General features: G+C 43.1%; 1 protein-coding gene across 1 annotated transcript in view; it reads left to right on the plus strand.

The window, feature by feature from the left end:
* Window positions 1–17,300, plus strand: part of LOC146789275 (histone deacetylase 9-like) — a 1,526,442-nt gene that overhangs the window by 490,568 nt on the left and 1,018,574 nt on the right. Inside the window, exons 6-7 of the mRNA XM_085630931.1 lie at window positions 16,771–16,826; window positions 17,072–17,159. Of these exons, the coding sequence (XP_085487057.1) occupies window positions 16,771–16,826; window positions 17,072–17,159 (144 nt within the window). The remainder of the gene's footprint in view (window positions 1–16,770; window positions 16,827–17,071; window positions 17,160–17,300) is intronic.

Consider the following 17,300-nt stretch of genomic DNA (forward strand, 5'->3'; position numbering starts at 1 on the left):
GAAACTTGTTCTACATTTTTCAAAAACAATGTCCCTGAACGGGGATACTAACACTGAGAACAGTGTAGCTGCGGCTGACCCAGTCATAACAGCTTTTAATTTTACAGGTTTAAATGAAACCGATGAGGGTGTTATAAACATCCCTCCAAACTTAAGGAGAGCCATCACTCTAAAATGTATAAAACATGGCCTAACACCAAGAGGTGGTAGAGCAGTTTTTGTGATAAAGGCACACGAATCCTTTCAGACAGAGGTATTCTATTCATGGATTGTATTCCCAGAATAAAATCCAGTAACAAAAGTATTTCACTTCTCTAAAGAAGATAAACCACCTGAGGAATATATTCCTTTTGAGGATATTGAAATTCTACTCACATACCAGGAGCATAATCTCTAGTTTAAAGGCGCCCTAAAACATCACAGAAACATTACCAGGCTCGGTCCACTAGGTAGACCAGGACCAACATGGTCGATTTTAGCAGGCTACACACCTCATCCTGATATCGAAGAAATGTCAGACGAATTTAGGTATGAAATTACTGAAAAACTTTGACCAGGTCTCAACAATAATATTATCTAATATTAAAGGGGAGGCAGCATCAGTGGCGATCCGCCAACGCTTCAGGGAATTTGATGTAACAGAACATCAACATGAACTACCCAGAATAATAGAAAAATCTTATGCAGAATTAGGTAGAGACAGTTTGGGTGGAAAACCGTTGAAGCCAAAACTGTCTGAAGATCCTGAGAAGGACTCCAATATTCAAAATCCTACATCTTCTAAAAAGAAGTGGGAAACTAATAAACAAAATCAAAAAGAGACACGTTCGCAATCCCGAGGAAGGTCTCCTCAAAAGGAGCCCTCTGAAAGGAGGTATAACCTCAGGAATATGGATAATTTAAGAAAACCTGACAGGTATCAAGATACTGATACACGTTCCTCTTGTACCTTTCAGATATCGTCATAGACAGCAGAAAGAAGAGGACGGTCAGATCACAAAGAAAAACACGTTACGTCCAAAGACGATCAACACGTTCAGAAAAATAAATCAAAACCTCAATTCATCAAAAAGAAGGTAGCAGGTCTGAAGATCAGACATGCCGAGAATACTGAGAACACAGCTCAAGAACAGAGAATGGGCTCAGACAATGCTGGCCAGTGCAGTAGAAGTAACAATAGCTCGCCAGAACCTGAAGGAACTTCTGGAGATAGTGGACTTGAATGAGTAAATCACAGTAGAGACTGTATACACCAGGGTTAGTACTCCACAAAAGTTATATGAGATAACACTCCAGATGGAGGGAGACATACCAAGAAAAGTGAAAGCACTCTTTTGGGAAAAACTTTCAAGGTGTCATGATATACTTCTAGCAGAACAGGACTGGCCACCAACATTTGTCTGGGAGTGCCCACATAGCGAGGACATCATTATGCCAGCCTTCTACAACTATACTCCAATTCACCTAAAATATACTTATGCCAGGAAATGGGCAGTAGCTCAGGCCCCAGCATTATACAAAAATCATGTAGGATGGGATGAGGACTCACCTCACCACAAAATACAGCAAAAAATCAACCTACTGCACAAAGGCAGTACCCAATAAAGCAAGAAGCTAAAAAACATGTCAGGGAGATCTTAGATCAACTTGAATACCAAGGGGTGATTGAAACATGCATCTCTTCAATGAACAATCCTTTGTTACCTGTATCCAAACCAGACAATACATATCGTCTAGTTTTGGATTACAGACACTTGAACACTTGTTCCAAAACTTTTGCTGTGCAAAATGCACATAGTACAGCATTCATGGATAACATTGTGCGTAAAAAATATAAAACCACATTGGACATTTCAAATGGTTTCTTTTGTCAAAACATAGCACCTGAAAGCAGGTACTTAACAGCTTTCTCAATAATGGGGATCTAACGTCAATTTTGTCGACTCCCACAAGGGTTCAAAAACAACCCGGGGTTATTCTCAGCAAGGGTAACAGAGTTACTACAAATTTATGATGATGAGGCATTGTCATATATCGATGACATCTATCTGACAGACGATGACCTAGATAGGCACTTGAACAGGGTGAATAGCATTATACTGGGCTACGCCTCTGAGGGCTACAAATTCAACTTTAAAAAATCCAGAATTGCTCATCTCAATGTCCTTTTCCTAGGATATAAGCTTTCAAGTGAAGGCAAGAGCCTGGCAGCTAACTTTTTAGAAAAGTGTACACTGCGCCAACCTCCAAAAACGCTGAAAAACTTACAATCCATCTTGGGTTTCTTAAATTTTGGAAGAACTTACACTCTAAATTACGCAGAAAGGGTTAAACCTCTCTACGAATTAATCAAACCTACGGCAGACCGAAGACCTCCTAACCTTCAGGAAACTCCTCAATACCTGGCTCTTCGAACAGTAGCAGTGTTCCCCCCCTAGCGCCATGAGACCCTCACGGGTATGTAGTGCGCTTTACAAATGCTATGATTGATTGATTGACTTTTCAACAAAACATTGGACACAGGAACACACAGACATCCTGCGTTCACTCCAAGCTAACATGTTAGCAACAAATCACTTACAAACACACGTAAATAAACGCAATTTAGTGATCCGAATAATTTCGGGTCAATGCGGATTCACCTATTTACCATTTAATGAGGGTGAAAAAGTGCCAATAGCATACAAATCACATTTGTATACACAAGCAGAAATGCGCTTCACTTCAACAGAAAAGATACTGATAGCAGTTCAAACCGCTGTAGCAAAAGAAAGAGCACTATCTCAGGGGAAACGCATTATTGTCGTGACTCCACTACCAGCCTTAGAGGCGGTTACAAAAGCGAGCATTCCAAATGCAAAAGCTTCAATCCTAGATGGATACAATGGGTTAGTTCTCTTGCTGCAACAGATGTTGAATATGTTTTTGATCCTGATTTAAAAACACAAGCGTTCCTGCAATATGAACATGAATGTCCTCTGCCCACTGAAATTCTGCCTCTCAATCAGTACGAATTTATAATTTATACTACGGATCAGCACAACCCGCTACAGGGAGTAAGCAAGCTTACAGTGCAGCATGCGCAATCGTTAAAGGTCGCATGCGCGATGGTAACTTCTGACCAATGGTCACTAAAATTCAATCTCTAGGAGATTATACAGCTCAGCGAGCTGAACTACAAGCATTCAAACTGGCACTTGAAAGTACAAATCGCGAATTCCCCACACTTAGAGTGTGCGATTCCTTTTACTGTGTTCAGTCATATAATGAATATTTATACAATTGGCTTCAAAACGGATTCAAAGATGCAAAAGGTGGCACAATAAAGCATAAAACGCTTTGGTAACAAGTAGTTCAGTTGAGAAATGAACTACCAAAAGCTCACGTGATACACACGCTGAGTCATCAACGTGATGACGTTCACGTTACAGGGAATTCATTGGCTGATAAGCCGCAATGGGGGCTGTACAAACGGCTTCCGTAGCTGCAATCACTCATTCAAAAATGAGAATAGATAATGAGATATTGTTGACTGTCAATGCTTCAAGCAAAGGCAGTGGTGCAGCGTTACCAAAAAACTTTCTACCCAAGTACTCTTATGTAATTGATGCGAACAACGTTCCTTTTGCTCAAATCCCTGGAGTGTGGGATAGGGTAATCCCAAACATGGAACGTAGAGCAGCTTTGATTTATGAAGCCCATCTTGGGGAGAGTCTGTCACATCAGGGGATCTCTAAAACAATATTAACATTAAAAGAGATGTACTGGAGGCCTGGAATGAATACACTGATTCACATCTTCATCAATGACTGCAGAGACTGCAATAGACAGCGTAGTACAGAAAGCCATCAGACACCAGACTACGAAACAGCCTGCCCAGTACAGACACCATTGTTAGACAGCATTAGACTATCTACGTGCAGGCGTCCTTTATGACAAATGCATTCCCACAAACACTAAGTCAAGGTTCCTATGGATGTGACCTCAGCACTCGGCTGACGCTTAAACTGTTGTAAAAGATTTGCGAGTCTTTATCGGCACATACGCAATTGGCACACTACATTCTGACCAGGACCCTGCGATTAGCTCTCGGACTTACAAAGAAGCCGTGGCCAGTTTGGGCGTAGCATTGCGGTACTTCTCTCCATTTCATCCTGAGGGAAATTCTGTTGTGGAAAGGAAAAACCGGGACATAAAGCAGTCTATAACAACTAGAGTATTAGGTTTGGGTGATGGGTGGGTCAAACATCTTTATGGGGTCCAACGCTCATTAAATAATTTGCCAATAAGTTCTCTAGGGGGGTCACTTCATATGAGGTCCTATTTGGGACAAGAATGTGGGTCCTGATCTCGAATGTAAAGGCACAGTTGTGGAAAATAAACCCTTTGATATCAAAGATCGTTTTACAGGATCTAAATAAACTAAGATCAAAACAAAGCAACGTGTTCCTGAAGCCAACCACCACTGGGGAAAAACCGGCAGTCGCAGCAAGGCCTGTCTGGATTGCAAAAGTTGGGGATCTAGTCAGAGAGAAGACTGCGGACAAGAAGGAATTTGGACCTTCTTACAGGCAACCAGTACCTGTCCTAGCATCTACTGAACAAGAACAGTACTTCTGCCACCCCTTGCTGGAAAAAAGGAGAAAAGATTTGTGTCAATCGACCTCGTCAAACCACACTATAAGGCCCATACTAAATAGTAGGCCTCGTGGACTCCGACCTAGTAGCAGACGCCCTCCTCTCGCTACTATCCAAGAGGTTCAGACTGAAAGGTTCATAACCGTTGAAAATTCAGCAGTAAGAGATGAAGGACTGAGCAACAATGCTATGGAACTCATCCCTCTTGAAACTCAAGTAACAGTTCATCCAGATACACCTGTCTACGCAAACGTAACACGTGATCAACTGGTTCCAGTGATTTCGACGAAACCTGATGCAATTATAACAATTGACGAACTGCTTCTGGCTACTTCGTTAACTTTGATACGTTTTCTGAGGATCCAAGTGAGCCTGAAGCGATGCCAGCCCTAAAAACTTTAAAACGACAAGTACATGAATTTTTTCGTTTTCTGAAAGACACTTATCTGGTTTTACCATGGATTGAAGTATGGATTATTTCTGGAATATTCTTTCTGCTTTGGCTAGCTTTAGTAATGACTCTTAGCGTGCTTTTGAATGGCAGATACATTTGTATGGACACTGAAAGTAAAAATGTAAACTTACTTTTAAAACCACACCAATCTTCCCATCGTGAAGCAAGAGACTTGTCAGTAGTGAACATCACCGCAGTTCCTATACAGGATGGTATAATTTGGGACAAAACCAATTTCAACTTATTCGGCCCGACAGAAGTTTTCAAGATTCCACATTTATTTAAAATTTCATTCAGTGACTTTATTACCTCCAGTACCTATTCTGATGATTGTGACTTTGAGACTGTTAATAACATGATGTGTGATCTAGAAAGGTCTGCTGCGTTCTCTAACAATGAAAACTTAGAGGGTTCATCAGACTACGAACAGCTTTATTGTTACACCCACTATGGTCATAATTTCTTGCATAGATCTGCAACACCTAGAAATGTATTTATGTTTAACCAATGGGAACATTGTCCTACACCACCAAAGGGTAGTTCAAAAACGTTTTCAAATAAGTTTCCCTATTTTTCAGGGTAGAATACATCTGATCCAGAAACATTCTTCTATAGAAAAGTAAACAAAACAGGACAGAAAAATATGTTAACAAATACAAAAAACTGCTTTATTCTGCAGCCTTTATTGCCCAACTGTCTAGACAAGGATTTGACTTTTGGAAAGACACAATCGACACAAAATCTGTCTGGGGTTCTAAAGATTGACAAGTGCAGGGGATAGAAGCTTTGTTTAGAGCCTGTATAATCCCTCAGCAAATAATGTTTTTGAATGACACTGTGCAACAAACGTCTTGCCTTGGATTAGCCAAGATCAAAGACATGAACACACCTTCTGTACCAAAACCTGCAAGCAATAGCACTACACAGGGAGCGGTCACAGTAGACACAATTCTACAAACCAACAGATCAGATCCTGATTGGGAAAAATGGTTGCTCTGGCCCACAGACACAAACATCTGTCAAGAAAGATTCCTGAATAGAAGACAGGGCTTTACTATTCATAGGCCAGACCCACGTTATGTTCAACAACAGCATCCGGGGGTAGTAACAACATACAGTATAGGAAAATTGTGCCTCGACTGGCTACGAAAATCTACACTCGAGGATGTGAAACAACACTTATCTTTACTTAAAGATGACGCAGACCTCAGGGATTTCTTGCTAGGACCGAGAAAACCACGTCAAAAACGTTTCATATATGCCGGCATTTATGCTGCTTATAATGAAATATGGAAGGTTTCAGAGGCGGAGGCCGCTGAAAGAATACGTGAGCTTGATCATATTAACTTAGTGAAATCTCTCTCTGTGGTCGACAATGGGTTAACAACTTTGTTCTGTGGTCGACAATGGGTTAACAACTTTGTCATCCAGAATATATTCACTGGACAACATTGTATCAACTGCTATTGACATACTGGAACAAGATTTAGCAATGTTACAACAAGGCCAATCTCAGTTACGTTCTATTATCTTCTTAGGCTGGACGCTGCAATCCTTGCGTGCAGGCTATGTGCCTTGGTGTTTTATCAACACGTTGTCTCTGTTTTCACAATACAATCTCACTGATAAACAGATCGAACTGGCACAAAGGGGAGCAAAATATGCAGTGCTGAGCATTGAAAAACTGGAAAAATTACCATTTACGGTAGCAGAAAAACCAGCTACAGAATGGCTTATCCATGGCAAAATAACTCTGCCTGTCATTACTTTTCATTTTCAGTATTGCCTCAAAAAAATGCAAGCAGGCAAAATATGAAAGGTTGGGTAAAGAATACATTAAGACATCCTGGGTTTTACCTTACGAATACAGATGTTGGAGTGGGGGTCGTGAAGTGTTTCTAAGCGGTACACACTGTGAAAATGCACTGAGCGGACCTCTCATATGTCAGGACATTTCTTTACATGGGGCTTGCAATGGTTCTGTGGCAAACTTGTCCTGCCACTTGCAGGGTACACCAACTGCTGTGATTAATCCAACGTTTGGCCAACTTTCTAACGGGAGTTCCCTCATGTTGAATGATCAAAGTTGCTGTGGCATGTTGCCAGGAATCCCATATCTGGTAACGGTTAGCTCCAGGGTTACTTGTTGTAAGCAAGTATTGTTCCCCCAAATAGACACAGTCAGCGAGTCGCCTCTATGGCCTTCAATGAATGTTTCTTTTATACGTTTTGATACTTTAAGCAGAATGAAAGCCATGCTTTTGCAACAGACCGTGCCTTTGACCTCGGCCAAAGAAACCTATATTCTACAAATTGCAAGGACTTCGGCTGAGATACAGGCTCTAATATGTACAAAATGCCCTATACATTTTGTAGAAATGATGGGACGTATCTTAAACATGTCTGATATGAGCGGGAATGTACATGTATTTAAGACCATATGTTCAGGACTGTTAACACCTTTTCAGGCAGTCCTCGGAATCATTCCAAACTTCGTGCACTCACTGTTTGCTGGTCTGCCATTAATTCTAGCACTCATTGCAGGAATCCTGTTTCTATTCCTACTACTACGCTATGGCAAGCCTATCCACCGGCATCAGTCCCAGGAACTTGGAGAAAGCTCTCCTAGAGCGGAAGTGCCGTGAGCGCATAGTGCAATTTTTGGGGATACCTCGTCTACGGGAACTTAATACAACATGGTTTCTGTCATTTAGACCAATCTTGCAAGATTGCATCTTACCTGTTCTACGCTGCCTGCTTTGCAGTGAAGAATGCGTGCTAGACATATGTCTAACACTCCCATCAGTCATGCCAACGGATATCGATACTCTGCTGGACCCGATAACTGCCCATGCTTTGTGTTGTCCCCAGAGGCTACCAATCCTGATGACGGCATTCGTTGAGATCTCACAGATGCTTCCTGCTGCTGTTGAGGTACGAGATGGACCAACAGGCACACAGGTAACAACAGACGTGAACATTGCAGCGGCATCCCATTCTGAAGGCGATACTTCACATCTCTGTGCAGTTAACCTTCTAAACGATGTGTTCCAACTGTCATCGACATCGGTAGACGATCTTTTGTCTACAAGAGTTGATGATTTCATGTTTTCTCCAGACCCATACACTGACTTTGGTTCGGCTCACAGTGTACCAGGGAAGCAATGAATTTGGCCTCCATATTTTCATAACAGAACAGAACTTGGAACTCTTCCTAAAATTGATTTTTTTCTAAATTTGAAAATACATGGCAAATCAATCTGCTACAGTAGAACTATTCATATAGAACGGACTAATTTGAATACTTCCAGGGATACATTGGCACCTTATTTACCACTATTTCATTTAGTACCATGTTATGAAATGGCTTTGGTTTTTGAATAATTGTCAACCATTTCGTCATATGTCTATATTTCTATTCATTCCTATTGCATTTATTTCCGATATATGCTTAGAATGAAAAACTGCTTTAAAATGTACAGCACCTTTTCATTACATGTTTAGCTACAGTTTTCTTTTAAACTTCTTTTAGTATGCTTTTACAAATGTTTTTAGCAACATGTGGTACTCAGTTTAAGGTTTAGCATTTAATGTTTAGCATTTAGTGTTATTGTTCATTCGAAAGTGGAGTTGGTGTTGTATTCCGCTTTCGGTGTCCGTATAAAGGTTTTGTTGACATATGTCCTTATATAGGCACATTTCGCATTGCCCTTATATAGGCATAAGATCCCAGTCCTTATTTAGGCATTAGCCATGCTATCCAAATACAGGCATGGTCAGCTACATCCGTCCACCCCAACATCACAATGAGTTCTTAGAAACCAGACCCTTAAGCTCTTGGGAGTTCCCCTAGCACAGGATTATTGATTTCTCCAAGAACTCATTTATTATGCATGAACCGCTATTCCTTAAGGGTTCATTCCTGACGTCTTCCTCTGCCCAACGTTACGTCAATGCTAACATTCCATGGCACCTACCGGGTAAAAATATACCTTTCCTTGCCCAAGCAAGTAGGAGGAGACCTCGACTTTAGAGGAGCCTGTGTCCCAGCCTGACGCACTGACAAGAGACGCTGTCATCCCTGCTCGAAGAGAATTCAGCTTCCAGTGTTCTGACTCCCTTTGCGGGGTGTTAGAGTTCGAGACCTGGAAAGAGATTTCCACCCCACTCATTCTCAAGGTATGGAGTTGACTAGAACCTAGAGGGACTCTTGGCATACTAAACTTAGCATACCATACTATAGCCTACCATACTAGTGTATACAGCACCTACTTCTTACCTTGTACTATACTTAGGTTAGGTACACTGGGGTAGAACTAGTTAGAGAAGCATCTCATGAGTACTCGCATTTTTAGCTTATGTTATTTATGTATATTAATATATGTGTCATAGTTAAAAGATAATGCTAGCGCAGTATTATTTCTTTCTACTGCTTCCGCTGTACATAATATATCTTGCATACTGTCTTGTGATTGTAACAGCTCATATCTCTTACACGAGAAACAAGACTGTTCAATAAATCCTTTTATTGAAACGCCCATCTATTCTTTCTGTGTAACTCTGAAGAAACCAAGCATGCACGATTAGCTGAGTGAAACTGTTATCTGTTGTTTCCACGATTCTGAGAGTGTTTCGATTCTAAAGGGAAACAAAGTTGTCATGTTTATGCGGTTGCCAGAAACTACTCCCTTCTTGTTTACAAGGAGTTTCTAGTGGCCTCTGAGTTAGCTGGTACAAATTAATTAAGTTTAATATACTCGATAGGAGCATACTGACCTGTCCTAGGCCAAACCTATAGGGTATATTATTCCAATGCGCAGAGCCTATTAGGGAAATAGGAACTACACTACAAGTGATGATGGCTTTTTTAGAGCGGGTGCTTAAGGAGTTGGTGGTTTCCGCCTCTCTGTAGGCTCCATGCAGCATTTGAATGAACAGGGGCTTACAAGTTTCATAAAATTCCCCCGGATATCCATCCTCACCTGGTGGTTTGCAGGTAGGGAGGGTGGAGAAATCTTCCCTAATTTCTTTTGGCGTAATCTCACCCTCTAGGAGCCCACGATATTAGTCAGAGCAAGTAGGTAAAGAAAGAGGGCTGAGGGAGGTGTCCTTTTCCTCTCAGTTAGGCATGGTGGATGCAGTGTACAGGGTTTCACAGTAGGAAACTAAACCCTCTGCTATGCTTTAAGGGTGTGTTTGGAGTGTCCCTTGCATGTCGCAAATGGATGGTATTGCAATTGGGGGTTCCCATTCTCAAATGTGAAAGTCCAGCAACTGTCTAACCATATCCCCACATTTGTAACATTGCCGCTTGAGTTTCAGCAGCTTAGTTGAGGGCGAATTTCACAGTTTCCAGCTGATGGAGGTGTGGAACCATGTGGGATGTATTGAAGGCAGCCAAGGATCGAGATACCACAGCGTCTAACTGTCCCCTCTCTGTCTGGGCTTTGTCACGCTTAATGGCTATGTCCCTCATAGGTAGACCCCACTATGTAGCCTTTCCTGCCGCCCAGAGAATCTGAGGTGAGTCCACTGAGTAGATGTTGTCGGAGTGATACACGTGGACATGCAAGAGCAGTAGGCATTTATCCTCTAGTGTCCTCAATTTGGCCATATTCATTACCAACCTCTCCCATGAGGGGGCCCATGGAGGGCCCCTGATGTATTTATTGGGCAGTGGGCCGAGATCCCCCCAGGTTGGATAGTCACCTAAAACATATAGTGAAGCAAGGGGCCCGATGTGACAAAGTAATCAATTCTGGAGGACGTACTGTGGACTCTCGAGAAGTAGGTATAATTCCTATCTGTTGGATGGGAGAGTGTCACACATCCATGAGAGCATAACATCTGTCAGTATGGCCCAATCCGCAGCATTGCAAACATCTGGGGGGTCTGTGCTGTCTACAGTGGAGCTAATAGAGATAATCCAGTCCTCCCAATCATCAACTGAGTGGTCCCAAACTTTGTGAAATGCAGCAAAATGCAGATCAGAAAGCTGGTTTTAGTCATTTTGAGTGCATACATTTAGCCAACTATAAATATGTATTCAAATGATTTGAGTTTGGCGAAGACAAAACTACCCTATGGGTCTGTCCAAGTGCAGAGTTGAGTATGTGGGAAGGCTTTGCTGATGAGGATGGCAACGCCTCACTTCTTTGTGGTATTAGCGGTGGGGGCTAGATACATCCCCTTGGTCCATTTGACAACTATGCACCACTCATCCAACACAAACCCTCTTCAGTTTGTCTGCCTCTGTCAGTGAGAGGAGGGTTTCTAGAACAGTGTGATGTCTGTGTTAAAGTGTTTCAGGTAAGTCAGGGTTTACTGTCGCTTGAAGTAGCTATTCAGTCTGTTCACATTGAGGGAACGTATTGGTCACTGGGACCCGTTCTGGTAAGGGCATAGTCATGGCCTGGCAGGAAGTGAGATTGCAAGGGTAGTGAGAGTAAAAGGGTGGGCGTCACTGACTGTGTGAGGATTATGGGTGTAAGTCATGGTCAGCAACGCTGGTTCGAAGAAAGGAAGGACTTGTAGGTTAGTAGTTTTGCCTTAAAATAAAAGAGGAAGAGGTGAAGGGTTCAAACCTTTACCGCAGTCTGCTTCATCCCCCCTGAAAGACCTGGGCCTCCAGAAGTGGGGGATGTCTCAATGCATTTTGAGGCCTTCTCAGTCAGAGTTCCTGTGAGATGGCACCTGATCCCTGTCAAAGGGATGAGGAGGTACTCATTCCTGGATGCTTAAGGTTGGAGACCTGTGTCTCAGCAAAGGCCCCTGAGAGTCTGTCTCCATTGAGGTGAAGCCCTCCACATCCAAGAAGTTTTCCATGTCATCAGGTTCTGTGAATTCCAGCGTGCGGTTGTTAGAGGAGATGAGTATCACTGGCGGATTTAGTAAGCCATCTTTAATGCCATGATGGTGGAGGAAGGAGCAGAGAGACAGAATTATTGTTTGCTTCACCGAATTTCATGTGCAAAGTCCGCCGTTATGTGGATCTGCTGGCCCTCCATGGAAATGGACCCTCATGTTTCCTAGTGTATGTCTAACGGGGTACGCTGTGATCGCTCTGTGCTGGGAGGATATGTAGTAGCTATGAGAACGGTCTCTATGCGCCATTTGAAATTCCATTGGTTCCAGAAAGCTGATGCCTAGTAGCTGGGACAGGAGCGTCTGCAGAAAGCCCACCATATCTTGTACCTCCACCTCCTCCTGTCCTCCGAAGATGTGTATATTGTTCCGCCTGGAGTGGTCTTTCAAATCTGTGAGTTTCTGTTGGAGACGCCAAACCTCCGCAACCCAATCAGGTTGTTCTGCAATCTGTTGATCCAAGTCATCTAGTCGCTCATCAACTGTGTCAAGGCATTTGTGCACCGACATGAAGTCACCTCGAAGCGATTTGATTTTGCAGATAGGCCGTTCACCGTGGTGTCTAATGTGCAGAGCTTACAGCCAAGAACCGCTATCTCCTTAAGGATGGTGTCTAGTACCATGTCTTGTTTTGAAGTGGTCCCTGATTTTGAACCTGCCAGTGCATCCGAGATGGTAAGTTGTCATGACGGTTTCGGGCCCAACATGCGGTCTTTCCAGGGAGACGACCCAGCTTGGCTGAGTGTTTTCTGGATGAGAAGCCAGAGAAAAGGAGCAGATTACAGGTGCTGGTCTCGACATAGGCAAGGGATGACCCTGCGTGGCAGCCTCAGGCAAAATAGGTGTCAAAAGGGTGAGGGCTCCTTTACTTCTCAGGTAGGGGAAGAAACAATGAGAGGTCAGAGTAAGGGCCCATGTAGAAGGCCCCTGCGAGCTCCCCAGGACCACAGAAAGTGTAGACATGGGAAAATATACCTGGGGGAATCAGGTGATCACACTGCAGGCAGGATAGGCAGGGCCCCCAATTGGAGTCATCTGGCCTCATCCATGAGGAGATGGTTTATCCTGCACCCGCAGTTCTGTCCCCAAGCAGCAGACAATGAGGTAAGGCGGGATGGGGAGTGCCGCTGATGAGGCTAGGTTGCTGGCAGCAAGCCTTCTGGCCAGTCTCAAGATGCACAGTCTCAAATGAGCCTGATGGGCTTAATCCGTGTAGCGCTAAATAAACTGGCTAAAGACCAAGTTTCACACAAATGAAAAATTGTTAATGCTTAGTTGTTGAATCTATTCAAAACAATGTGGTAGCATCCAATATAAAAATAATTCCTTTGTCATACATCCTCAATGATGTGAGTGTCATCTTCAATGAATTCCAATGCCTCAAGAGACCCAATGCAATTTGGGTGAGACAAATGTTGCTGGTAGCCATTGCAGACCTGGGGACTTAGTCTCCTCTCCTGAAGTTATAAAAAAAATATAGATGTATGGTTGCAGGGTAGGGATACCCTGAGCCAGTCTGCCCCATGGGAGGGGCTCAGAGGGAAACCCTGGAGCCAAAAACAAATTGGTAACAAATACAGGGACACTTGAGGCGTCAAAAAGAAAATGTGTAGGACCTTGTCTGGCAGTTCGGGCTGGACTGTTCCCAGGAGGGGCAGCGTCAAGACTGATTTCCACATCCCTGGGACCAAAATGGGGTGGCATTGTGAGCCAAAGAAGGATGGATTTAACCCAGATTTCTCGAATGGGGGTGAGTGTTTGAAATGTTTCAGCACTTCGTCCATCATCTTGTTGTGTTTATATATAAGTCGGATTTAAACATTTTAAGCAAAACTGCTTTGCAGTTTGAGATATTTAAACAATTAATGTGTGTTGCCAGGTGCAGTGTCTATGTTTCTGTGTTGTTTCCTGGCACATTCAACAAGTGAGGAGGTGGGCAGCACAAACAGATCTGCTGCACGGTGCCCATTTAGGGATAGCAGAGCCTATTTTAACAACTTCCTTGTGTCCTAGTAGCCTGCTGTAAACCTGCTCACCTGACTGGGTCCATGCAAAATATGTATTAAGTACGCAAAATCTTACAAAGTTAATTTATTTTGAGTAACTTTAATTTTACAAATTTTTTGCCATTTCGAGGGTGTGGAATTTCATGTAATTTTCTTCTGTGAGACAAGGATTCACAAGAACATTTCCTGCATGAACAATAATAAACGCAACTGAGACATCTCGTCGAACTGATCTCCAGTCAGTATCTTGTGTGACTTGTGTATTTGAGGCATGCACTTGTTTTCAATATTGATGTGAGATAATGACCAAGTACATTTCGCACAATATGTCCAGTTATGCATCAGCTGACCCTCACACTGCCACCGCTAAACTGTGAGACAACAAACACAGTCCATTGCTTCCCACTAATTTGGCAGCCTGTAAAAATATCCCAAGACAATACCAAGAGAATGTCAAAGACAAAAAGATTGTTTTGCAAAAACAAAACCTATGGGGCATATTTACAAGGCAGGGATAGGAAATTATCGCCGCTTCTGCGGCTGTTTTCGGCTGAAAAGCGGCGATAATTTTATCGCCTAATTAGCAAGGTCACGCTAACGCGTGAAACCTTGCATTAGCGCACAAATTCTTAACGTCCAGAGATGCAAAGTGGCCGTTCCTGACCTGACATGACAGGAGAAATGTCGCTAAGCGACATTTCTCCTATCATCAAGCCCCACGCTATGAAGCATAGCGGCAAGAAAAGTAGCGATAACCCCTGTTATCGCTACTTTCCTTACGCCTGCTTCAGGACTGACTTAGCCATGATATCCTATGGAAGGTGGATATCATGGTTAAGTTTGTGGGGCCCTATCAACAAGCTAACGCCACATTTCGTGAGATTATCGCTGGGTTTCCAGCGATAATCTTACTTTAGGCAGTTAGCGCTAGGATTTTTATCGCTTTTGAGATAAGCGTTGCTAATAGCACGCTATCTTAGCGATAAAAATCCACGCTAGCCAGCGATAATTATCCAAGCGCTAAGTGCGCTTAGCGATAATTATCGCCGGTTGTTGCTGATATGCCCCTCTGTGATCCTTCTGTGGCCCATAGCATTATTGAGAAAATAGTTGCCATAGAACTGAGCATATTACCTTAATTGTGTTAATAGACCTACATATGTTTTATAAAAGAGTTAAACAAGTTGGCTAGGACAGCCATTGTCATGCACGTGCGATCTGAAATGGTTGTTCCGCCCCACACCGCCCTTCAGGAGTGAGCTTTGACTGTGAGCCTTTGCTAACGCCCAAAGAGGGGGCAGTCGTCGATTCTGGGGGCTCCCAGCAGTATCTGGATCCTGTGTTTCCAAGCAGAGTGGAAACACTTTTCTTAGGGATTGCATAAAAGTGTTTGAGGCACAAAGGCCCCTGAGAAGTGGCCCACAATCCCCCACTAGGGGAAGCCATGCAGCAAGCCTGACTGCAGACATGGATCAGCAGTGAATACCAGCCAGCTAAGCTCTGCCCAGCCAGTTCATTTTTTAGGTGCATTTCTTATTAACAGAACAACACTGTGCGAGTGCATGTACCAACAGAAGCAACATTGCTGCTTCCTAAAGAACAATGTACACTTAGACTTTGAGGAGATGATCCTACTTGTTCGATATTCAACCCCATTAACAGCTGTAATTTTGCTAAAGTTCATATTAGAGGTGGACGAGCCCCTGAAAACTTGAACAGAAGCCTGGCTCTGGCTCAGCTCGAGAGCCTTCTGGAACCTCAAGCCAAAAAAGACCCGAGCTGTCAGAGGCGGTGATGTGGTCCAGTGGCCATGCAACATGTGGAAGCAGGGTTGAAACTGGCAAAAATAACATGTGGATTCTGCCTCTCACTCAATATTATTGTTCTTTGTTCCCACTTTGATAACTGCTGTTTAATAACTTTTTATCCAAAATACTGAATTATTTATGCATTTTACGTGTATGTACATATTTTATCTGTGCTTTTATGGTCACTGACCGAAATAAAGCTATCAAAGTGAAAGTGAAGTGGATTCTGCCTCTCACTCAATATCACCCGCCAGTAATTAAGGTCAGAGTAGAAACCTATGATGTCACAAAAGCAAAACCATCTAGTGGTGGAACTGCACAGTGTGAAACTGGAAAAACTTGGATCAGTCCTGGCTTCCCTGCTTGACCAAATTGTGTGATCCTAAGCAAATATTTATTTCACCAATCCTTTTTTTAATTTTCATGCAAGAGAGCAGCTTCAAATATGAGTTCAGGGTGTGTGCTGTACAAAAACCTCTTGTGTTTGATCTAATAGCGAAATGTTTCTCCACTAATAAGAATCTAGGACAGGTATAGGTACACACCACACAGGACCTGCCTCCTAATTCACTAATAGCATTGTCATGAGGGCAGGCAGGCATGTTTCTGATCTCATATTTAAAAACTCGTACTTTTAATAAATACTTCTTAATGACAGACACTTTTTTTTAATTTTAAAGACTCCTTATCACATTCTAACAGGATGCCTGTTGCATGATTTACATGCTAAATAGTTTCAAAGCTCAGCGCCTACATGGGAGCTGACCCTTGGCTTGGCTCGCCAGCTCTAGTCAATATGAACTAAACCATGGTGTATTTGTGCTTTACTTTCAAGCCCAGTTTGCCACGAGTTTTTTGAATGCATATGTCTCTTTGGGACCACTCGAAGCTCGTGTGTGGAGTACTGAAGATTACCACCGCATGTGATCGTTGTCTGTTGTTACATTCTGCGAGGAGGTTGTTTTAAGGTGATAACCGAAGGTCTGTCTTGGTTTTGCAGAATGGATTCGCGGTAGTGCGACCCCCGGGCCACCACGCCGAGGCATCCACGGCCATGTAAGTACCGGGACCGCAGCCTCCCTCTCCCCGGGCGCTAGCCGCGCTGCGATCACCTGCGCGCCGCGTGTTTCCGAAGCCGCGTAATCGTTCGCAGATGTTTGGAAAAGTCTTTCGAGGTACTCCTAGAAGCAGATTTATGGCCTCGGAGATCGCATAGCATTTTTAGAAAATGTCCCGCGCGTTATTTATAACAATTTCCCTGACTGATGTGCTTACAAACTCTGCTCTTCTCTAATTCGCAGGGGATTCTGCTTTTTCAATTCAGTCGCCATCGCTGCCAAATACTTGCGAGACAAGCTAAATATGGGCAAGATATTGATTGTCGATCTGGTACGTATTATTGGCAAGCGGTATTTATAGGGTGGGAAATAGATAAAAGGCGGGGGACAGCCGCGGAGTTTGTAAAGTGTGTTTTCGCATTGTTTGCAGCCAGATATATACTGCTGCCGGTGCGTGCAGCTCACCAGGAAT

The sequence above is a fragment of the Triturus cristatus genome, chromosome 10, assembly GCF_964204655.1.
Source record: "Triturus cristatus chromosome 10, aTriCri1.1, whole genome shotgun sequence".
Lineage (NCBI taxonomy): Eukaryota > Metazoa > Chordata > Amphibia > Caudata > Salamandridae > Triturus > Triturus cristatus.